Source organism: Chrysemys picta, chromosome 1 (genome assembly GCF_011386835.1).
Source record: "Chrysemys picta bellii isolate R12L10 chromosome 1, ASM1138683v2, whole genome shotgun sequence".
NCBI classification, from domain to species: domain Eukaryota; kingdom Metazoa; phylum Chordata; order Testudines; family Emydidae; genus Chrysemys; species Chrysemys picta.
The window spans coordinates 102479529-102504733 of NC_088791.1; the positions used below are offsets into that span (position 1 = coordinate 102479529).

At 42.2% G+C, this 25205-nt stretch overlaps 1 protein-coding gene across 16 annotated transcripts in view; it reads right to left on the minus strand.

Moving 5' to 3' along the window:
• The window catches only part of MYBPC1 (myosin binding protein C1), a 113857-nt gene extending 94307 nt beyond the window's left edge, over positions 1-19550 (minus strand). For 14 of the 16 annotated variants that reach the window (XM_065565353.1, XM_065565329.1, XM_024108411.3 and 11 more), the window contains exon 1: positions 19168-19322. In XM_065565353.1, coding sequence (XP_065421425.1) covers positions 19168-19192 — 25 coding nt within the window. In that variant the 5' untranslated portion in view covers positions 19193-19322. Of the gene's footprint in view, positions 1-19167 lie in introns of all 16 variants that reach the window. The other 2 variants (XM_065565383.1, XM_065565377.1) reach the window with 2 other exon arrangements.
• Positions 19551-25205: the final 5655 nt, after the last annotated feature.

Genomic DNA, 25205 nt, shown 5'->3' on the forward strand with positions numbered 1-25205 from the left:
AATATGAGATCAAATCACCAGATATACTGCATATATATGGTCCCCTGACTTCAGAAGCATCAGATATTAAACCAATACTGCAAATGATCTTGGCCAAAACTCCACAATTAGTGACTTCTGTGCAGTACAGACCAAAGAAACAGGGCATACATTTCCATGTCTACTAAGTTTACTTCATTATCCTTGGCCAATCACTTGCTTGTCATTTTCTCCATTCTCAATTACTCTGTTCCATAGAAGATTCCCACAGTGCCTCCTGTTCATTAGTCTTACTTGCAGCTACCTGTTTTCTCAGTTGTGAGCAATGTATCAATTAACTGCCGGTTTCCATGGGGTCCCCAGCAGTTTCCTCTTTTCTCATAAGTATTGTGCTTCCTTCTGGGAGTTAATAATCAACATATTTATTTTGATCATCAAAGACAACCTACTCAGCCCACAAAACACCAGAATGAGTTAACTAAATCCCTCTTCCCTTCCCCCACCCACTTTTTTTTTTTTTAAATTAGGCCATAAAGAGAGATCAGCTTCTGGGCATTTGTACTACCAGGAGAAAAAGTTATGTTCACTTTCGAACCTAGTGGATCCGAGTGGAAGTAGAGTTCCATCTGAAGCCTAGAGCTGGTTGAAATTTTTCTACTGACATCTTCCCATTGTGGGGGTCTTTCACACTTTCTCCTTCCAAACTGGCTCCAGTTGGGGCAAAAATAGGAGAGAGAGGGGTGGAAAAACCCAAAGTGGGAAAATGAATTTTTTTGGTTTCCAAAACCAAACACTAAGTAAAAATTTAAGAAATTGTTTTGAGACTTTGAAACGAAAAACTTCCATTTTCAAACATCATTACAAAACAACTGTTTAAAATTTCCTGTGCAAAATTTGAGATTTCAGTAAAAAAAGTCCCAAAGGATATTTTTCCTACAAAATGTTCTGTAGGGGAAAATATAGATTTTCCACCTTCTCTAGCTTCAACTGACTGGGAATATTGCTCTAAGACTGAGGCTTTCAAACATTTCTCTATTATGAGCCCCCCTTCACTGTCCATATACTTATGACCTGTTCTCTCATTTAATTGTAACTATCAACTACAGTGTAAATTCTTGTGTTCCCCACCTACCTATTCCCATCTCCCTGTGCTCTGGTGGTTCCTTACCATTCATTTCTAATGAAATGCTAAGAGCTTTTGGCTACTGTTAAACAAACCAAAACAATGTGATTGGGAGAAGGGATGAGTCATAGTTATGTAAATCCCATGATCTAGCCCTTTGCTCATCTTCCAGGCCATAAGAGTGTACATGTTCAACTAGGTGCTCTGTTTCTATTTTGTAAAAATAGAAGGTGTCCCTTATTTTAATCTGAATTTCTAAACCCTCACCGACTCACCACAAACTGCACTTTATTTTCCTTCTTAAAGGACATGATTCCTAATATAGACTTTTTCTGACACTGTATGAAAAAAGAATCCTCAAGATGCCTAATCTATTTGCGGTGGTTGCGCCATAAAAATCACCTGCTATATAACAGCACAGGTATGCGATCAATGACACAGCTGCATGGCATGTAAGTGAAATGGATGGAATTCTAGCTGATGCACTCCCTGGAGCTGTAAAATAGACGATACTGTACATGGTCTTCCAAATGCAAAAGTCTAAAGACAGAACCTTCACTTAGGTTCTGTGGTCCTGTGTCAGATATACATGGATCTCTCTTGCTGTTTTCATGGGGCAAGGCTATCAAAACAAAATCCACGAACTGTTGTAGGGAGTTACCCATATGCAGGTTTATTTTTAAGGATTATCACATGACTGTATCAATTCTTTCCCCTACTTCATTCTAGTCTTTTTTTCCCCAGTGCGCTAAAGTAGTGAAATTAATGAAGTCAATCATGTCTATGGTTTATGATGACTACTTTCTTCAGAGCTAGTCAATGGCTGTTAACCATCTACAGGGAGAATTCCCACCTAAAGCTCTGCTATACTTTCTTAATTAAATTTACAATCTGTTCAACATGTTTAGGTACAAACCTCAGACAGAATTTTTTTTTTCCAAAAGGATGAGATCCAGGGCAGGTTTTGAGTGAACCTGGTTCAATTTATGTTTTCAAGTGAAAACTATATAAAATATCAATGGTTGGGCCGACTTACACTTTGAGTTTGAGTTCAAACCAGCAATCCAAAGGCATTGTGAATCACGTTTAAAGGTTTGCCTGCACCCCATGAAGCAAAACTGCTGAAATTCTCACAGCTTTGGTCCTATCCTTCTCCTTCATACAAATTAAACCTACCTCAACTTGATTCCCTTTTCTGAGCAGGTACAAACTTAATATAACTTGGATGCATAAGAATCTTAGTGTAACATGAATTGCACCTACAAATAATTTCAGGTGAAATCCTGCCCAAACAGTAACTTTCACACTCAATCTGCAGATACCAAAAGGAAGTCAAGTTTTTTAAGTCCTGGATAAATGTGCTTTTTTTTTTTTAGCTATTCTAGTCAAGGAAGCAGGATGCCAGGACCACTGTCAGTTGGCTTCTAGTCTAGCCCAATCACATACTATTTTAAAATAAAATGGACCTAATTCATCTCTGGTGTATAGCTACTGAAATTAATGGAGGTACCCATGACAAAAATTTGGCCCACTATCAAATGGTTGGCATGTAATGTATTTTGATCTCAGTTTACTACTTTTCCATGCTATTAACTATTCTATTAGAGAACTAATTTCTTTCCAAATAAATATTTTCTTTTTAAAATTAATGGCTATTTATTGAGAAATTCATTGGAGCTGAGTGATAGCAGAAGACAGCATGTTGTACTTGTCATATATATTGCTATATACCTTCCTTATGAAATACAAAATAAAGTAAACTTGTCCAAAAGCTGTTGGAAAGAAATCATTAGCAAGTAAACTACTGATGTTCAGGAGCTACAGAAATTTCTTCCCCTGTCTCAATTAAGCATATATTTTCCCTTAAAACATCTTCAGTCCTGATTATACGATAAAAGAACTGCAATAAAAGTTGAACAGTTATTTATTTCAGAAAACTCTAACCTGTGAAAGGATTCATCCAAAGTATCACATTTGTATCTCAAGCAGCATGGGTATGAACTAGTGCAGTGGTTCCCAAACTTTACTGATCCTTCTTTAAAAACTGATGTTTGAAGTGCTACATGCAAATGTCTCCTTTTCCTGCACATTTATTTTAAGCTTAACGTAAGTATTTCTGGACTCTATAGTAAAATAAATGCCTCAAGAAGCCTAAAATGTTCACTTATAGCATCCTATTAAAATATGTGACTTTTGGACAATGCATCAAAGAAAAACACTGTGAAGCAGCCATTACTATGCTATCTTTTGTGTTACTATAATGGCAAGAAGCAGATTGAGCACAGCTGAACTACATTCAGATTTGAGTTTAACTCGTCTTTTAAGTTGGAAGTTCCTGGTATTTCATATCCAGATCATTGCTGAACATGAACCAGGCTTGTCTGGAAGGGCAGATGGGGGAAGGGGGGTCTTTATCTGTGCACCAAGGACCTTCACTGCCATAGGGTGACCAGATGTCCCGATTTTATAAGGACAGTCCCGATTTTTGGGTCTTTTTCTTATATAGGCTCCTATTACCCCCCAACCCCTGTCCCAATTTTTCCACACTTGCTGTCTGGTCACCCTACACTGCCATGACCCTCTTGCTCCTCAGCAGGTCCAGTCCCCACCCAAGTAGGGGCACTGGTTGCCTGTAATGCTGGTGAGACTGCTCAGGGGATCTCCCTGCTGGAAGGATGCTCAAATTGCAGGCAGTTGGCTGCTCGGCTGCTGTAGAGCCAGGTGGCTCTGCTTAGCCCCATAGTCCCATTCAGTGGGTGGTTAAGGCTTGAGGAGGCTTAGGCTCCCAAATGTATCTCTGCCATGTCATTTTCTGAGCCACCCCACCACCTGCACACCTCTGCAGCCTCACAGGACCTCGTCAACCTCCTCACGGCACAGGCCAGGATGGGCATGCATCATTCCAGGAGGAGGAAGCTGGCTGGAGGGTGTTTTCTGACTGTGGGCCTTATTTCCAGTCCCTTATCCGATCATGCCTCCAGGCAGAGTTGCTCTGGCTAGCATCCACAGACTCCCTGGATACCTTTGAAGAGCAGTGACCGCTACTGGGGGTTCTTTGCTTGATGTCCCCTGATGGATCCCTGATTCTTCACCTCTGACCTCATCCCAGCTTAGGGGGAGGGATAACTCAGTGGTTTGAGCATTGGCCTGCTAAACCCAAGGTTGTGAGTTCAATCTTTGAGGGGGCCACTTAGGGAATCTGGGGCAAAAATCAGTACCTGGTCCTGCCTAGTGAAGGCAGAGGGCTGGACTTGATGACCTTTCAGGGTCCCTTCCAGCTCTATGAGATAGGTATGTCTCCATATATTATATTTGAAGGGCCTTTAGTTTTGGGCTGGCCCAGATCTGTCTGTACCAGTACTTCAAATAGTATCGCTCAGCAGGCCTGCCAGGAAGGGAGTGGGGCATCATGTGGGGAGGGCCAAGCTTGCGTGCGGGGTTCCCGGCAGGTGGAGCTAGATTCCTCAGTTTCAGCATGGGGTGCTGGCACCTGGCTCGGAGCAGCACCTTCTGTGAAGGCTGAAGTTAGAAAAATGCTGGTTGTAGGAGGCTCTGCCAGGCAGGAAGGCTCAGGAACCACTATGGGGGAAGAGGAGCTGTGGCATCCAGCAGCCCACGCAGGTGAGCGGCAGAGATGTATCCAAGTGCAGATCTTGGGGGGTTCCCGAGAGGAGGAGGAGATGGGGTTGGCACAGAACAGAGAATATAGACCCTGCACTGGGGATCAGGATGAGGCTCGTTGGGACGGGCCGAGAGTCCCAGGGAAGGGGACCTGGGGACTCCAGAAAGGATTGGGGGAAGGATTGTCCCAGGGAAAGGGGGGGAATCCTGAGATGATGGGGGGGAGAAAGGGAGTTCTCAGTAAGGGGGGGATCTTGAGGCCCTGCATCTGGTGGTGCCAGGGCCAGGAAAAGGACAAGATGGGGTGTTATGGGGGAGAGCCCCACCTACACACGGACATGTACGTCAAGTGACGCTATGGCAGGCTCATCTGAATCTGCCAGTAGCGAGAGCCAACAAGCTGGAGCAGGGAGCCAGCGCAGGAGCCACTGGTGCAGGGTGAATGCAGGGCGGGGTCAGGCTCCCTTCCTCCCCAAAAGGAGTATTTGCACCAGCCGCCTGTGCCAAAAGCTCGGTTTTTGTCCACTGGACCTGACCACCACCCACATTCGGCAACTTCTCTGAGGAGACAGGAGGGAATTCCGCATGCTGCCCCTGGCCTCCCACCTCTGCGTGACCAGGCTACAGCCTCTGCAGGGAAGGGAGTCCAGAGAGAGCTCCTGCTCTGCAGCTTCCTGTGGGGCGGGACCCTTTGATCTCGGGGCCCCCTGCAGCTGCAGGTTTTGCAGCCACCCTGAACCTGCCCTGTATGCAAATGTCTTTTCAGACAAGAGGGGCTCTGGCAGTGTGATATGGAACTTCACAAGTTCACTTCAGTAGCTTGAGCTCGGCAGCTCAGCACAAGCTGAAAGCTGGGCCTAGTAGAAAGCCAGCCAGCTATGCACCACATGAGGACAGCACCCATCTGCTCAGCCATAGTACACTACACACCATTAAATAAAACTGATACCCCTACAAAGTTGGTGAATATTACTCATTGTTATGGCTGAAAGTGGCTAGACGATTGCAGCCCATCATAATTTTGGATTTTCATCAGGTTAATAAAAAAGCTCATTTGCGCAAACGCTCTCCACTATTCAAATGTAGCTCATTTTTCTTTCTCTTCCCAAGTCCAAAAGGCAGGTTTCAGTCAGCAATAGACAACTTCTCATAGATTGAAGCAAGAATGTCAGTGAGCTGTGAAACTTCCTAAATCTGGTCTCTTGTGAGTAGCAGCATTCCAACAAATTCAGAACAAAAGTAACTTGGAGGAGGAGGAAAACTGCAGAGATTATTGACCTAGATGGACAGCCATGTTGTTTCTACTAACTGTTGTAACTGATGCACAGCTCACTGACATTCTTGCTTCAACCCCAAATATTCAAAAATCAGGAGTCTGCCATAAATCATGAGACTTTAAAAAAATAATACATTTTGGGTTCTCTGTCCTCTGGGTTTTCTCGTGTCACATATTCAAGCTTTTTCTCTGAAGTCACAAGGGTTGGAAACTTGCTAATTATGAGCATCTCAGCCTTTTAAAAAATGCAACGTTAATTTTAAAAAAATCACGTGTGGTGTTTTTCTTTAAAGCCCATCATGAAACTTGTTATAAAACTGTAAGAGCAGGCAAAACTGAGTTAGTAAAGTGATATGTGCATTAGAAATATATATCCTGGATACTCACATAGGTTTCCCAGGGAAAAGTATTTGAAAAGCTTTTGCAAATCACAATATTAGCTACATTTACCTGCTGTTCAACTGAAAATATTTTGTCAGATGAGTGAAATCCTCTTTGCAAAATATGGACATGGAAAACAAGGGCAAAGGAGAAAGGACAGAGGTCAGATTTCCTCTTTAAAAATAGGGCAAAGGAAAGCTTAGATAGAAGCTTAGTAAGACCAGAGGGAATGCCATGGAAAAAATGTCATCAGGCATCCCTGGATTCTGCACCTGTGCAGGAACGGCAGCCATAGCCCCTATTAGTGTTCAGACTCTTGTTTGGGTCTAGTCTTGTGCATTTCCCCCCCTGCACACTAGGTTCTTAAAAAAATAGGGGAAAGAGGCCGTCAGCCAGGTGTGCTACAGTGAGTATGTGCATATATATAAATTACACAGAAGCAATCAATCAACAGACCCCTTCTATTTACATACCACTCCTTATGTGACTAGCCCTAGATCTTTCTGGTTCTAAGCATTTCCCATATCTGCAGAGCAAAACTGGATTCTGGAGTTTCCACTAGAAACAGAGAATCTTCAGTTCTAGTGGAAACATTACCCGGAACTCTTGAAGGAAAAACCTAAGTGCGGTGCTGTATCTATTCAGTAAATGTAAAGATCTGGACTGATTCAATTCCATGGGAGAAAAAGGTTAAAAGTTCTACCACTCTGGCACAGCGACCTCAGAAATTGCTTGTAATGGCTAATGTTGGTATGGGAGCACTGATAAAACTTGTGTGGAACAGTTGGAATTGTTAGTGGGAGCTGTAATATGGGCATCCTTTCTGGGATAGAAAAATCTCCTGGGAAAAGGAGATGATGAGAACTAACCTGGAAATGTTAAATACTGATATAGGTGTAGATTGCTGTAAGGTCAGAGCTCATAATGTGGGGCTCTGTGTTGCTGTGCTGCCCTGGGAGTATTCCAGGGAAGGAATTGTAGCCACAATTCTCTCCTGATCCCCTCCCAGCCCGCCCCTTGCCCGAGGGCATAATAATTTAGGACTTGCTTTTGGTATAGGCCAACAGTAAATGACTAACACCCCCTTCCACCAGCACAAACTAAGGCTTTGCCTGGGCCCCACCTATCTGGTCAAGGAGCAGGGGTAGAGTAAGTAAGTGTCTATGCAATATCTTTTATGTCTGTGACCACAGACCCATGTTCTAGGTAGCTGACAGAAGGCATATGTGTTGGGGAAGGGAGAGGAGAATCTTTCTTCCCCTCATGCCCCTACAAGAGTGCACAGCTTGAGCTACAATCTAGTCCTCGTCACTCGTGGCTTAAAAGGGGAACATTTTCTGGATTCTGCCAGTGTCCTAAAGGGTTTCTGTTTTTCACAACATCACCTCTTCAGAATGCATCATAACGTTATTGAACAGCCAGACCTCCTAAAGGGATACTTTCCACTTCCATGAATTACATTAGAACAAATAGAGCTTTTTGTAGCAATCACGTGATCATCATAACATTTACTATGTGTCACATATGAGGGCGATAGCAGCTCCAATTGACCACAGACTATCCTCTACTACACAGTGCAGGCAGAAGGTAGCAAACTGCACAGGACACATCTCCAAACCCGCAGTGAGGAAAGAGCAGTGATTCTTTTGCAGAAGATCCTCTGTGTTGCAGGAACTCCATAATTCTGAGAAGGCAGAGTTGAGGCAGAGAGGAGCCAGGGAGCAGCCACTCTATGCAGCATGCTGGGCTCCTCAGGTCCAGGCAGGCCTCTGAGCAGAAATCCATCTGGAAGTTACTACAACTGGAATTAACAGTAACTCCCCTTCCATGTCTGCAACATGGGGAGTGACCTGGTGGAGGTGTCTGTTTCATTGCAGCCCCTGGGAGAACTGCTTGCTGGAATGGCTTCCTCGGGAGCTATGCTGCTAAATGCAGATTTGTGCTAGAGAATACCTCAGGGAAGAGAGAGCAGATCAAAAGAAATCTGGGCGACAGTGGAGGCCTGGGCAGAGATGTGGTTTATTCAGTCAGGTGCAGAGATGAGGAAAGAATTTTAAAATGGCAAAGGAAGTGAAGTTACACTAGGGATGAATTTGGACCAAAATGTGTTAAATGTTCACAGGTTGCAAGAGGGTGATCAGTTGCAGATTGACACTGAATGAAAACTAAAACCACCAGCTCAGTGTCTGGTAAGTGAATGGAATACATCATTATAGAACTAATCAGACAGCATCATAATGGTCCTCTTCCAAAAGTTAAATGGGCCAAATTCATCACTGGTGGAATTCCACTGACTTTACAGAAATTTAGAACTGAACAAAATTTTTTGATTAATTGGTTTTTCATTGAAAAATGCATTTTAAAGGGTCCAAACTATTCACTGAATTCGGGTTGAATATGATGAATAGTTTTGCTTTGAATTTTTTTTCCAAAAGTGTAAAAACATTTTGTTTCAACTTTTCAATTCAAAAGGGCATTTCAATTTCAACTTTGGTCAATTAAAAAAAAAAAACACAAAAAAGGTGAAAATACCCCAAATGACCAAATAGAAATGAAAAACTTAAAAAAAAATTATTTTCCAGGCAATTGAAAATGTTTTGGTTGACACAAAACAAATTGAAAATCTGAAAAAAGCCCACCCACGTTCTGAGTCAATTTGAAATGTTTCGGTTGATTTAAAATGGCAATATTTTTATTTGATGAAAAATTAAAAATCTTTTAAAATATTTTATTTTGGTTTGAAGATTATTTTTAATGGTGTGGCCCCCCAAATTGAAAATCCCATTATTTGGTTAGCTCAGTTAGAGTTACTTCAGGCATGAATTGAGTCTGATGAGACCGCTCATCATTTTGGAGACCACATTACTGGAGACGAACTGTTAAAGAACTGGTACAGAAAGGGGGTAATAATGTTGATATGGAAAAGTTGGGTGGGGGAAATGGATTTTATATTGATTAGAAAAGAAGCGAGTAAGATGGGACATAATGGAAGGGCATTGGAAGGAAAGTAGGGATATCCCAAAGCTATACAAATGGTTATAAAGATCAAAAATAAGAGGGCACAAATTCAAGCAAAGAAGGGAACCAGCAGAAAAGATGCTGAGGAGGAAGGGAGGAGGCAGTCACACTATGGAGCTGAAATTATGCAATATTAAAAGAACTGGAGGTAGGGAAGTAAAACCAAGAATAGAAAATAACGTTGCTACACACGATAGACTGGGCTACGTTACACGGACTGCAAGATGAATGACCTTCTTTCTCAGAGTTACTACACTGCCACAGTTTGCTCAGAAACTAATAGTGCAGTCACTGTAATATTCCTGTGGTTGCAAACCTCACAGAATTAATAGTGAACAAACATGGGCATTCCCATCCTTTCTTTCCCTACATTTCAATTGAAAGAGTTGCTTTAAAAATGAGAGCTTTTGCAAAATCAGTAAGAACTTCTTGGATTTAACATTAAAGTGCTATATGCTCCTATTATGATGCAGAAATAATTATTAATAACAGAAAAATTAGCCTTGACTGTTACCATCTATGGTTGCCTAACAGCAGTAACCACCCCTCTGCCCAGAAAAAGCCCCTTTTCAGGATCTCTAGATGTTGATACTTCAATAGTGACTTGGAGTAAGAGGTGGGAGGAGAACAATGACAATGCTGCATGTTTCTCAGGAACTCAACTCAATACTGATTATTAGGGGATAACCCAGCCAGTTTTGGCTGGTTCTTGTTTAGTTCAGTGTGTGGCAATAAATGGCTGGTTGCAAGGTTTACAGCTCTCTGTGTCTCCAGTAATTTCTTCCTAAAACTGCTACCTCCGAGGATATAACAACGTGGCAATGAGGATGGGATGTCTGTGCTGCCCCAGCAACAGAAGGAAGTAGAAGTCAACCAAAAAACCCCCACCTTTTTGCTGCTGGAAGGGGGTGAGAACTGGCTTGTTTGCACTGACTGTGCAAACTGAAACTAAAACCATGGCTACACTTACAGGGCCACTGGAACCTTTTGAGGAGACTATAGTGCTATGGCATGTATATACTGAGTGTTTTGAGCTTTTTGTTATTGCAAATGACATTACAGAAGTGAAGAAGGTGCCAATATTCTTAAGTGTTGTAGGGGCTAAGACCTACTCCCTGCTACATAGCTTACTACACCCTGTTAAGCCAGAGACTAAATCTTACAGTGACATTGTGGAAGTCCTGGGGTCCCATTTTTCTCCAAAACCATTGGTAATTGCTGAAAGATATAGGTTCCACAAAAGAGGCTGGAAAGAAGATGAAACATTTGTACAATTTGTAGCAACTTTGAGAAAGCTTGCAGAACACTGTGAATTTAAGGTGATACTAAACGATGCTCTACATGACAGGTTAGTGTGTGGCCTGCACAGTGAAGCTATACGGAAGCGCCTATTGACAGAGGCTCAGCTTACCTTACAGAAGGCTGTTGACATTGAGGTCTCCATGGAACTGGCAACAAAGGAGGTGCAATCCATCGGTGCATCCCCTAGGGTGCATAAGGTGTCACAAGAACTTACCCACAAAACTGTGGGGAGTCAGGAATGTTACCGCTGTGGTAAGCCAGGTCACCATGCATGAGAATGCTGGTGTAAGGACCTGGCGTGTCGATGCTGTGGCAAAAAGGGACACATTGTGTGTGCCTGTAAACAAAAGAAAAAGAGGCCTGTGGTCTGGCCGACCAAAAAGGGAAATCTGCATACCCTAGAGCAGGCCCAGGATGACCAAGGAGACACCTCATCACAAGAAGAAGAGCCACTCCACATTTTGTCTTTGGCAGTGGGTTCACATGAATACTGGATAACCCCGTTGTTGGACGGCAAACCTATACACATGGAACTGGACACCGGTGCAGCCGTCTCGCTGGTCTCTGAGACTGTGTACAAAGAAAAGCTACAGCATCTTCCGCTTAAAGCAACAAAACCAGTTCTGAAGACATATATGGGAGAAACTGTGCCAATGTTGGGCACTACTGATGTTAAGGTGGAGCTCAATGGACAAGCTGCTAAATTGCCACTGGTTGTGGTGAGAGGTAATTACCTAGCCTTAATGAGTAGGTCTTGGCTTAGGAAGATCCAGCTGAACTAGGCAGAAGTGCACCGAATGACTAAAGAAGAAACCAGTTTGCCCGCTATACTAAGGTTGAAGCGGACCTGGAGCGCCTGGTCACAAATGGAGTCCTAATACCAGTTACCCATAGCACACGGGCAACTCCTATTGTTCCAATAGTGAAGAAAGATGACTCCCTCCGGATTTGCAGTGATTTTAAAGTCACCATCAACCCAGTGTTGTGTGCAGAGCAATACCCGCTTCCCTGCATCGATGACCTCTTCGCAGGCCTGGCTGGGGGACAAAAGTTTAGTAAGATTGATCTGAGTCAAGCGTATTTACAGATGCACATTGATGAAAAGTCCCAAGAGCTGTAAACCTTGCAACCAGCCATTTATTGCCACACACTGAACTAAACAAGAACCAGCCAAAACTGGCTGGGCTATCCCCTAATAATCTAACTCAGTAGCCATAGCAACAACAAGAGTCTATTACCATGACAACCAGATACACAACAAATACCTTCAAGAGACTGAGGAAGTGGAGAAGTAACATAATAGGAGTTGGTGCTTCTGAAACTGGGAAAACTTTCAGATCACAGCAAAAGTGGGTAATTGTTCCCTCGTTCCTCCACTCCATTGAACATTCCTAGGTGCAATGCAAATGCTTAGTGGTGCATAATAAATAATCCCTTTTTAAGAATGCTACATAAAAGTCATAGCATCGCTGTCGACAGGTGGAGAGGCAATCTATTACTGTTTGCAGCATGGTTGAGAAACACTCTTCTGCCCTCACTAAATTGTTCATTCATTTTACATTGGGATCACTACTGGGCTGGTGAAATCTGTGGAAGTTTTGCCTGAGTGAGGACCTCAAGATTTGGCCTATTCTGAGGGTGCTTTCTCCATGCTCCAAATAGCTCGCTGCTCCAAGTCATAGTTTGTTCTTTCAGTTCAAACAGTACTCTGGATGCCTCTGATACAATGGACTCCTTTGCATTGTACCATACACAGTTCTCCATAGACCATTAGTTTATACAGGGTGACTGCTACCAGTGCCTCACCAGATAACTGTGCCATCTTGTTGCTGTTTGACCTAAGCCCCAGCCCTTCTTGTTAGGCTAGAGGCCTGAAAATAAAGGCAGTTACTCATCCAGTTTGCCAGGGAAAGAGAGAAGGACAGTGTAGCATGTTTTTAAAAAGCTTTCTTTATGTGATATATTTAGGACTTATGAGGGGAAGGAATTGGACTGGCCTTTATTTATCTTCACAACAGGTGCAGCATGGAGAGACATAAAGGCAGCATTTTGCAAATGACAATTCTGCCAAGTACAAAGCACCCTCTAGTGCACTGAAAAGAGAATTCCCTTTGGTATGTTCCTTTCAGTCTTAGGATTTATTTATTCATTTATTGAGTGTACTCGTGGTAAACATGTCCTGTACATTTTTTAATGAGTAAGACAGGTTGACTTAAGAAATAAGAACAGTTTCAGCCAAGACTGATTTTGCTGTGTCAATTTATTGTTGTATCAACTGAGTTTAAAAAAAAGTATTGACTGAAAATTAAAAATTGACAAATGTCAGCTTTTTAATGGAGAAGTAACTGCTAGTGCAACTTATCCAGTTTTCACCATAATCAAGTTTGGTGGTTTTTTTGTTTTTTTGCCAATGAAAACTGCTTTTCAAACAGGTTAAGGAGATTAAGATTATAAAAGCAAACATCAGAGAGACGGAGGCTGAAGGTCAAAATATAAATTCAAGAGACAGACTGATATCTTGGGAGGAAGTGTGGGAGCAACACTTGGAAATAAATGAAGAGGTGTCAAAGACAGCTCAAGAGTAATTCAGGCCCCAGCCTGCAACTGAATCTATGCGGGTGGACCCCTGCTCAATAGAGCTCAGCAATTGCACAGGGGTCCACCCATGAGGATCCAGTTACATGGTCGAGGCCTCGCTTGGAAGCCTTCCCGTTACAAATTCGTAGCTAGAAGTGATGAAAAGAGAATTTATGAAGAATTGACAGGGAAAGTAAAATAGGGTTCCCCCCTTCATTCCCCACATCCAAAATGTAAAGATGCAGAAAATGCTAGTGCCACTGAAAATGTGCAAGCAAAGTTCATGTATCTACAGTGTTATCTGAGTATTTGTGAATGACCTGTATGTGACTAGATTTTACATGAATCCTGCTATGGGGACTGGTACTCAAACGAATAGAACTAAAAGGTGTGCAGGGCAGAGGGAGAGACCAGTACTTAATGCCAGTACTGCAGAAGAAAAATGGTGATGGCAGCAGCAAAATATTTGCATGCTTGCCCCATGCCCTACTGAACCATGTGTCTACACAGAAAGAACAGCAGCAGGTGCACCACTCATTTGGGGGCTATATTAGGATGAGTTCCCAGGCTCAGACCTAGGGTTTGAAGAGAGATTGAAACTGAGGTCTCCTTATTAGTAAAAGCGTAACTTATGAAACAGTGAAGCATCATTCTTCAGAGGCAAGACTCTGCAGTAGTCACCCGAAGGACTAGATCTGAGTGAAATGAAAAGTAGCAGTGGTAGTAAATGATACTTGTACTGTATATTGAATAGAGATGGTCAATATTTTTCAAATTATGATTTTTCTAAGAAATTTGTTGTCAATAACTTGAATTTCAACCAAGCAACCCTGAACATTTGAGTAAAATTTTCATTTGTTTTTGTTTTGATTTTTGACAAATTAGGGATTGAAGAATATTAATAAGTTTTTGTGGTCTTTCAACCATCCCCAATATTAAGACTAAGGTTGAAGATATTACTGAGGAGTGTAATAAAAAATCTTACAAAAGGGATTCCTAAATCTGGCTAAAATGTTGCAAAGAAAGCTTTGAAATGGCTTATTTGACTGTCTCTGTTAAAACAATTCTCAGTCTGGATGTAATTAAATGTGTGTTACTAAATAATTTGACCATTCTAACTAGCGTCAAGACTTTTGAAATAGCTTATTTGATTTTACTTTTAACTGTAAAATGATCAAGTGAGGAAGTAAAATCACAGGTGGGGAAAAACCAACAACAGCGGAACAGTCTGTTCGGACTGGGCTGAGAACCAGACCTTCACTTCTTCAAAGAAGCCTGTAGTGCAACTCCTTTTTCCCTTCTCTCTTCCTGCAGCCGTGGCTTGCATACTGCTTTCTCCAGACATGTAAATTCCATTCTGCGTACAGTAGCTAAATGGGGTCAGTAAAAAGCCACATAAGGCAAAACATGCTGCTTCTGTAGAGTATTTCCATTCCCTGCCAGTATGGAGGAGAAACGGGAACATTCTACATGGCTAGAACTCTGATAGTCTTTGCAAAATCTTAGAAAATAAAGCTGGCAAACAATTGACAACTGCTTTTGAATTGGGACTAAGAATGATCATCTACGCCAGTGTATCCCAACCTTTTTGATACCAGGGACCCACTTGCTGCCTTCCTAACTTGTGTCAGGGAGATTTCAGGGATTGGTGCTGGTCCATGGACTGGTCATTGAGAAACAATGATCCATGCCATGACCAGGGCTTATTTCTTAGATTGGGAAGAATAACCAAACACAAGTTTATGGAGCTCTTTGCCACATACTTGTCCATAGATGGTGTCCCATAGGATGGTGTCCATAGATAGTTTAAAATAGTTTGAGAGTTGGCAGTTTTACAAAAGCACGGCCAAGTATTTGTCCATGACAGTTTTTAAGAGGGTAGCTAATTAATGGCCAGACGTGACTAACATTGGTAAAAGGAAATCATGATGGAAAGGCAAGGGTGGGGCAGAGTGAATGATTGTTATATTTTCTTCTGATTCATTACATGAGTTAGACTTATTTTTGTTAGGGCAGGTCTACACTACCGGTTAAGTCGATCTAACTTACGTCGCTCAAGGGTGAGATGCTTTTCCACCGACATAGCTTATGTTTCTCGCTGAGGTGGAGTAATTATGCCAATGGGAGAGCGCTCTCCCATCGGCATAGCACATCTTCACCATGCACTGTAGTGGCGCAGCTGCATTGACGCAGCAGCGCCAATGTAGCACTTTAGTGTAGACTTGCCCTTAGTCATCAGGAAAAGTGTAAAGGGCACTAAAATTAACTGTATCACTAAAAATTCTTTGGGATTACCAATCCTAATAAGATCGCCTCTTGACATTAGTTGACAGGATACCCACTGATGTTCTTCTCTTATTAATCTAATGGGTGTGAAATTTTAAACAGGCCAAAACAGCTAAATTAAAATAACAGCAATAGGTCTGATCCTGCAGACCTTACCCAGATGAAACTATAGTTGTTGTAGGGTCTGATCCAACGCCCACTGAAGTCTATGGGATTCTTTTTGTTGATTTCATCAGAGCTGGATAAAGGCCTTAATTAATTAGTTAATTATGACTACTCTGTGCCAGAAGCCTGTCTGTACAGTACCAGATTCCACTAAATGGGTGTGCTCCTACAGCCTTTACTCAATCAAGTAGTCATATAAATCAGTGGGGCTATTTGTATAAGCATATACTGCAGGATTGGGCCCTAAAAAAGACCTAGTCAGGAAACTTCCGGCTTTAGGGAACTAGTGACCTCAATATGGTGTATTTTAGTGGGAGTTTTCTCTAAGTACAACCTGGGAGCCACTGCAGAACTACCTTAAAAAAAATCTAACTATACTTACAAATGATGCCTTTGAGCTGTTTATATCAATAGTATCAAAAATTCACTGCTCAGATCACTGTAAAAAGATATAGATTAAAATGTTAAATTACTTTCTGATTCTGCAAATCCTTACACATGTGACTACTCTCATTGGCTTCACTGGGACTACTCATGTGAATAAGGAGGTGCACGATCAGCATCATCATAGACTGATTGTTTTGGAAATATCAGGGGAAACCTATTGTTGAGATGCTACTGTGATTGCTCTCCTGTCAGCCAAACACAATGCAAAGTCCTGTGCCTGAAGCCTTTCTTTGCTCTTCCTTTTCCACTGTATTCAGCCCATTAGTTCCCAATAGCAGAGAGTTTCCTTTCCTGAATGAGTCCTTTCAGAGGCGCCTGCCAGTGTGTAGTGAGTCTTGCTAGCACAAGGGCAATCATAATTAATGAATTAATTTCAGTCATTCACACCCTGAAAATTCCTTTGAGGACAGGCATTTGCTGAACACATGGGGATCTGAAATCTCACTATAGAAGTACATTTGAAGCTCTTGACCTACCAAGAAGCATTAAGAATCAACCAAAGTCTCTTAAGGACTATGAGCTGCTTGAGGTAGATGAGTTGGGTGAGATGATGATGTGCACGATGAACGCATATATTTTTCAAAATTAAAGAAACTCTGAACTAGAGTTCCACTTTCTTTCAAGATCCAAGGGTTCTACATTATTGCTTTCTTATGTCCCGGAATGTAGGCTCATCCAAAACGCCTTGTTTGTTCCATCACCATTACATTTTTTTGTTCAGAGTCTACTGAAATTATTTTGCAGTGTAACCATAGACTTCTGTTAAATGGTCTATGCTCTAGCTTTTTCATTTAACCTGATTTAGTCTTAAAAAAAGAACACCCTTTTCAAAAAAAAAAAAAGACACCATACTCCACTCAAATGTTTTTGCCTAAACATTACATAAATGTTCCCAGTTTTGTTTCGGTCAGTAGTCTCAGAATGCATTATGATTAAGCTGTGTTATATCTAGTCAAAAAGGACACTTAATACACACATAAATCATTCACATTACATATAAGATACTTTAGAAGGGGCTTGGCTCTTATAGAGGATTAGGCTCTCGTATTAGTGCATTTGGTGTAGCTATTTTCAGTGGGATACTTCATTCATCATTGTCCATGGGCTCTAAGGAAAGCCAGCAAGTAAGCTGATCATCACAGCCTGTCAACACTAGTTGTTTAGAGGTCAATCCTGCAGAGTGCATAGCTTCACCTGCGAGGTGCTGAAACCCTTAAATCCCACAGAAAGTTGTTCAGTTCCTTGCTCTTAATGACACCAGAAAAAAAAATATTCAGAAAAGCTATCAAAATAATGCAATTTGTACTGATATGTCAATGTTAAAACAAACAGTGTATACACATATATAAATTGAGTTTTTCTGAGATTATTAAAGATTGATGCTAAATCCAGTTTTGTTCACATGGATGGTTTTATAAGCAACTGAAAAATAAAATGAAGTTCCAATCCTGCAAGGTGCTGAGCACTTCCTATGAAGCACTGAGTGCCCATAACTCATTTGAAGTCATTGGGAATTGAAGGCTCTGGCCCTTAGGAAAAGGAAGTACATTGGGGACAAATTTCTGATCTCAGTTAAACCAGTGTAAAATAAGGACTTCATCTGGATACTCTTGGTTTACACTGATATCAGTGAAATCAGAATCTAACCCTACATGTCTAAAGACTTCCCTTGATTAGGTAAGCTCCATTATAAATACTATAGCTTTTAAAATTATTAGTGATTGAAAAACATGTCTATGCACCCCACACTGGGTGAGATGAAGTAAGGGCTTGATCCTGCAAACCCTTACTCATGTGAGTAAGGACTCATGTGAGTAAGGCTTGTAGGGTAAGCCCCTAAACTTTGCAAAAAAAGTTTTGTGTTTCATTCAGTTAATCTGTAAATTTTCTGTGGCTTACATATAGTTAGTAATTTGTCTACAGACTCATTCTTAATCACTACCCAAAGAGTTTACAATCTATCTTTATTTTTGTCTCATACAACACTGAGTACATTGTCAATGCTAAATAAATAATAAGACTGAGAATGAAAACTGTTACCAAAGAACCCCCCATCCTTCTATCCACAAAAAATTTTTGAATTATGAAAGATAAGTGATGATGATGGAGTCTCACATCACTGTTGTAGTGCAAGGATTCAGCAAACACTATATAAGCAATGTACATCTGATATATGTAATACATTAGCTTTGGTTTTACTCATTGAAAAAGTTCCAAACAGTAATAGATGCATTTTTAACAAAATCATAAGACAATAGTTATTAAACTTCTTATTCCATTCCAAAATCTCTCTAACATACAAATATGTATCTTGTTAACAAGCTATGTAACTAGGGACTTCAATGGGAGCTTTGCCTCTGAAAGGACTGTAGGAAAAATGGCATAGATTTTCTGTCCTAAACTGTCCTTCTCCTGAAACCAACCGTAATAATGTCTCCAGTCCAGTAAAATATACTATCATAGTTCAATTTATATAGTAAAACTGAATGTGTTTTCTTAAACATCACACATACAGAATACGATCATATCCTTTAACAGTCTAATATAGACCTGAGCTTTATTTTCAAGAAATGAATTCTTAAAAATCATAGATATATATTGAATTTTGAAAACACAAATGAATCCTCATGTCCTGTTTTTCAGGTTCAAGATAATTTTATAGCCAGAAATAAATAAATCAGAAATTACACTTCAAAAATCTTACATACTTTTAAAAGAGAATGCAATACTTGCTCCATTGAGCAGCTCCTTAATGCTCTCTAATAAACTGTTTTTTAAAATAGCTGTAGGTCAATTCAATTTTGTATTGGAGTCCTACTTTAATGTAGTCCCATTGCTTAAATTGCTACAACTATGCAATAATGCAATGCTGGTATACTGGTTAGGGCTGCTCTCCGATGTCATTAATTATTCCAATGCAAGATGGTTTAAAGGGTATCTTTTTGTGTTTTGTTAAGATACATAATTTAAAAGGCTCTGGGGTTATGCTTACCAGCTTTCTGGGTGGGTTCCGGCATTGTTATTCTATTTATTCCCAATCAGTTTCAGTCCTTCAGATTCAACAACTAATAGCCCCAAGTCCAGTTGAGAATATGCAGATCAGTATGACAAGCAGAGGGGGAGAAGAATTCCTCTGCTTTATATACTGCATTGAAATATCAATCAAAATAGCACCTCCTCTCTTTTCAATGCAAACACTTTGAAAATTGGCTGTTATGGGAGCCCCTCTTACATCTGTTGTCTGCAGCCTCTGCTCTCTTGGCTTTTGGAAGGAATCTCTGTTGCATTTCATGTAGCTGATGAGAACATCTATAACTTTCTATATTCAGCAGCACACACACACACACACACACACACACACACACACACACACACGAATAAAAAGGCATTGCCAGGCTATCAAAGAGCTCTCCAGCATGCAGAACTGATATGAACTGTTTGTATACAATTACCTTTTTTCCATGGCATAAGAGGATCACAAATAGATACATGACTATATGCACACAGTAATCTTTAACTTTCCCCCTCCCTTTGTAAGAAAATTTGCTCAAAGTCAAGACAAAAAAACGGTGAGCTGATACTTTGTGTTACTTTTATCCAAGGGAAGAGGATTCTTCTGTGTTCCTGTTGGAGCTATGAAACTTCATTCCCCCCTCTCCCTTTTTTGGTACCTGCTACACCTGTGTGGATCCTTCATTGCAGCCATGATCATTTTAGCATAGGTGGACAGTTTAGGGTTCCTTTCAGCACTGCTCCTTTGTCAGTCGGAGAGGTCATTGCTGAGAGATGTGATGCTTTCCCTTGCCCCCAGAGGTGAATATGCGGCTTCTGCCGCACTCCTAGCTTCTGCCAGCCCAGGAAGCAAGACAGCAAAAATGGAAATCCAATGCACATCATTTGTGATGACAATTCTTTGTTCTACCACTAAACTAATCCACTGGGCTGCCCCTTTTGTGTAACTTCTTCATAAAATAGGACCATTTTCTTATATAACATAACAGAAATATATCTCCTGTTATATTAACTTCACTATTTTTTATTTGCTACTTGGCTTTTTGGGATTTAAAGACAAATTTGCAGTAATTATCAGAATAACTATAGGCCTGTAAGGTTTTATATAATTAACCTTTAGGCATCTAGCTAATCAATGGGCTGCCAACTTGCAAATTTCCTAATGATGTGGACTTCCACCTGGTGATGCTGTGCCAAGTAGGAGGGAGGTTTTCTGGCTGCTGGGAAGTGGAGCCAGGTAGGAACTCTTGCCTGGAGTTATTCTCAACTGGCTTTGCCATAACCATGCAATCTTTCTATCCTCACAATATAACATCTTTCCCCTTGCTACAAGGTCCTGATAATTTTCTTGGTCTAGGCACTGGAAGGGAAGGTGGATCATATCCATCAGACAGTCCAGATACAAGGAAGAACTGGTGCAGAACCAGCACTGGGACCTGCAGGGAGGTGACACCATCAACACAGTTAGAGAGGTCGGAAGTGTGATGGAGCTGTGGTGTTGGCAGTGCTCAGTAGGATGTTGTGAAAGTGGAACGTGTGATGGAATGCTAAACTATATTATACTGTTCAGCCATGAGGTGGCACTGTGTGTAAAATACCTTATTTAAATGACCCTCAACCATACCGAGCAGAGCATAAAGAATTTTATGATGAACACATCTGGTGTGTATAAGCAAGCTCTGTGACGCAGAAGAACATGACATGGTATCAGGAGTAAACTAAGAACAGAAACAGAAGTAATAAAGCAACAAAGTTGCCAATAGAAGAAACAGTACCAGAGGTTGCAGGAACTCATCAACATGCCATTCTTCAGTGCCCCCAGAGAACTTCATCTTTGACAAACCTTCACAATGGGCAGACTGGAAGCAGTATTTGAACTCAATGGAATATTTGGTGATATTGGACTTTTGAAAGGAGATCCAGGACAAATAACCTTAAGAGACAATGCTGAACCATATAGTGTACACCCACCTCACAGGATTCCTATCCAATTACTTCATAAAGTGAAAACTGAGTTAAAGAGAATGGAGCAGACTGGCATAATTGAGAAATTTCTGAGCTAACAGCATGGTGTGCCCCAATCATACCAGTTATGGGGGAGTCAATCATTAGAAACATAGATAGCTGGGTTTGCGATGACCGGGAGAACCACGTGGTGACTTGCTTGCCTGGTGCAAAGGTTGCAGATCGCTTGAGACATCTAGATAGACTTATGTGTAATGCTGGCGAGGAGCCGGTGGTCATGGTACATGTAGATACCAGTGACATTGTGAAGGATAGGAGAGAGGTCCTGGAGACCAAATTTATGCTGCTAGGTAAGAGATTGAAGTCCAGGACTTCCATGGTAGCATTCTCTGAAATTCTTCCAGTTCCACGCACAGGGCCAGTTAGACAGGCAGAACTAAGGGCTGGGTGAAATGAAACACATCATGTAATGGCAGAGAGCTAAAAAGTGACAATTTTTAAGTGCTTATATACAAATGCTAGAAGTCTAAATAAAAAGATTGGTGAACTAGAGTGCCTCGCATTAAATGAGGATATTGACATAATAGCCATCACAGAAACTTGGTGGAATGAGGATAATTAAGGCTATGATTCAGTCACAGAGTTCAAGGCAGTCATGGATTCTGTGACTTTACTGGACCTCCGTGACTTCTAGGGCTTCAGGAGAGCAGGTGGGACTGTGCATCCCTGCCCTGCAACTGGGGCTGACTGGAACCGGGACCCTGCAGCCCCAGCCCCGTGGCTTCCTGCGGGGGCTGCAGCCAGGACCATGCACCCCTGCCTGGCAGCATCCCGGGCTTGACCGGGGCTGCAGCCGGGACTGTGTGCCTCAGCCCCATGGCTTCTGCCGAGGGCTCCAGCCAGGGCTGGGCACCCCAGTCCCCCAGCGAACATTAAACCTGATAGTCAACCAAAATATCTGAAAGCCAGAACTGTGCCATATGACATCAGGCTGAAGGTTGAAGTGGCCCTGGAGCGCCTGGTCACAAATGGAGTCCTAATATCAGTTACCCATAGCCCCTGAGCAACTCCTATTGTTTCAATAGTGAAGAAAGATGGCTTCCTCCAGATTTGCGGTGATTTTAAAGTCACCATCAACCCAGTGTTGTGTGCAGAGCAATACCTGTTTCCCCGCATCGATGACCTCTTCACAGGCCTGGCCGGGGGACAAAAGTTCAGTAAGATTGATCTGAGTCAAGCGTATTTACAGATGCATGTTGATGAAAAGTCCCAAGAGCTGTTGACTATTGTTCCGCATACAGGGGCTTTATCGATACTGTCACCTACGCTTTTGAATAACGTCTGCTCCTGCCCTATTCCAGAGGGCTCTGGACCAGATTTTGTGTGGCTTGCCAGGAGTCCAGTGCTATCGGACGACATCCTGGTCACTGGAAGGAATGAGGAGGATCACCTAAAGAATTTAGAGGCTACCCTACAAAGACTGGAAGAATATCGCCTACGAGTCCGCAAAGACAAGTGTTAATTCTTCCAGCCCTCTGTTGAATATTTGGGACACATCATTGATGCTGCAGGTCTTCATAAGGTCCCTGCAAAAGTTAAGGCTACTGTGGAGGCTCCCCCTCCTCGAAATGTTAGCCAGCTTCGCTCATTTCTAGGACTATTGAACTATTATGGAAAGTTCATCTCACAGTTAGCCACACTGCTAAAACCACTTCACGAACTCCTTGGGCAGAACAAGGCCTGGAAGTGGACTGAAGCCTGTGATGTTGCATTTAACAAAGCTAAGGATGCCTTGCTAAATTCTGAAGTTCTGACGCACTTTGATCCATCCTTACCCCTACAGTTGGCCTGCGATGCATCCCCTTATGGAGTGGGAGCAGTCGTGTCACACATTATGCCTTTGGGAGAAGAGAGAGACCTATTGCTTTTGCTTCAAGCATTCTAAGCAAAGCAGAAACTAACTATGCCCAAATCGAACGTGCGGCATTGGGAATCGTTTTCGGAATTTGGAAGTTTCATCAGTACCTGTTTGGATGGAAGTTTACTCTTCTCACAGACCATCGACCTCTGACTTCAATTTTTGGACCCCACACAGGCATTCCCCCATTAGCTGCTAGTCATATGCAATGTTGGGCATTGTTGCTTTCTGTGCACACATATGAAATCAAATATTGGAAATCCACTCTGCACGGCAGTGCGGATGGTCTCTCAAAGCTGCCTTTGCCAGTCAAATATCAAGATATTGCCCAGAAGTAAATCTTTTACTTTGAACAGGTAGAGAATACACCCATCACTGCTACTCAGGTAAAGAAGGCAACTCGAGTTAACCCAGTATTGTACCAAGTTATGGACCTGGTAATGCATGGAACATCTCGACGAACCCCTCCAGTCTCACCCGACTTTGTTACCTACATGTCCAGGAGGATGGAGTTATCAATCCAATCTAGTTGTTTGCTGTGGGGGAGACGTGTCATTATCCCACTACCACTGAGCTCACAGATGTTAGAACAGCTACATTCCAGTCACTGTGGAATAGTGCGCATGAAGGAAATTGCACAAAGCTATTTTTGGTGGCCTGGATTGGACTGTGCTTTTGAAGAAAAGGCAAGGGCTTGTATGTCATGTCAGGGTGTGAGGAATGCACCCCAGTAGGCACCCCTACACCCATGGGACTGGCCTGAAAACCCATGGCAACATATTCACGTTGACTTCGCTGGCCCCCTGGAAGGAAGCATGTTCTTGGTGGAGGTAGATGCCCATTCTAAAATGGCCAGAAGTCTCTATAATGCAGTCCACTACTGCAGAGAGTACTATCCAAAAACTATGAGGACTCTTTAGTCATTTTGGTCTGCCAGAACAACTTGTGAGCGACAGCGGACTGCAGTTCGTCTCTCAGGAGTTTCAAAATTTTATGAAGGCAAATGGGATACACCACATCACTTCAGCACCATATCATCCATCCACCAATGGATTGGGTGAAAGATTTGTGCAGACAATGAAACAAGCTTTGAAATCATCAAGGGGACAATTATCCATTCAAAAAAGCATCTGGACACCTTCTTACTATCCTACAGAAACACACCTCATCCTACAACCAAGGCATCCCCGGCCTTTCTAATGATGGGACGACAGCTGCGCACTTGCTTTGATCTGCTGAAAACTTCTGAATCCCGACAAATTGTGTAACATCAGCAGCAAGATCAAGTCATCAGGCATAGATCAAAAGACTGAACCTTTAGCCCAGGACAGCCGGTTTTGGCTGGGAATTATACTTCTGGAGCTAAATGGGTCCCTGCCACTGTCATCGCTCAAACAGGGCCTTTTTCCTACACAGTCCAGACTGCAGAGGATCTCACCTGGAGGCGACATGTAGATCAGCTGCTGCCAGGTCATACCAGTCCTCAGGACACATCTTCAGTTGAGTTGTCTGACTTCACCACTTCCGGCAAGGCACCGAATCAAGAGTCACCTGTTCCTGACTTTTCCCCTCCATTACTGCTGGCGGCAGAGATACCCCTCTGCCCGGCACGAGCTGATACCACATCCTCACCCATTCGCCCCATGAACCCTGAGCCCATTGTCAGGCCCACACCCAAGACACTTTCGGGTGCAACAACATCAGAAGTCTACTGTAATCCACCTAGAGACAGAAGACCTCCTCAATGGCTGGATCTTTAGCTAGAGCGAACCCACGGTCACGAGGCAAAATAATCCCCAGGGTTTAGCTGGGAATGGAGGCAGTCTACCCTTCTTCTCTAGTTTAGTGTTTGTTTTATTTAGGGAACGTTCTTATTAAGGGGGGAGGAATATGTTGTGTATTTGGTTGTTGTGGTAATAGAATCTTGTGTTGCTATGGCAACTGAGTTAGATTATTAGGGGATAGCCCAGCCAGTTTTGGCTGGTTTTTGGTTAGGTCAATGTGTGGCAAAAAATGGCTGCTTTCAAGGTTTACAGTTCTCTGTGTCTCCAATGATTTCTTCCTAAAACTGTTGCCCCCAAGGATATAACAACAGAAATGCAAGAAAATGAAAAATAATGGATGGGAAAAAACAT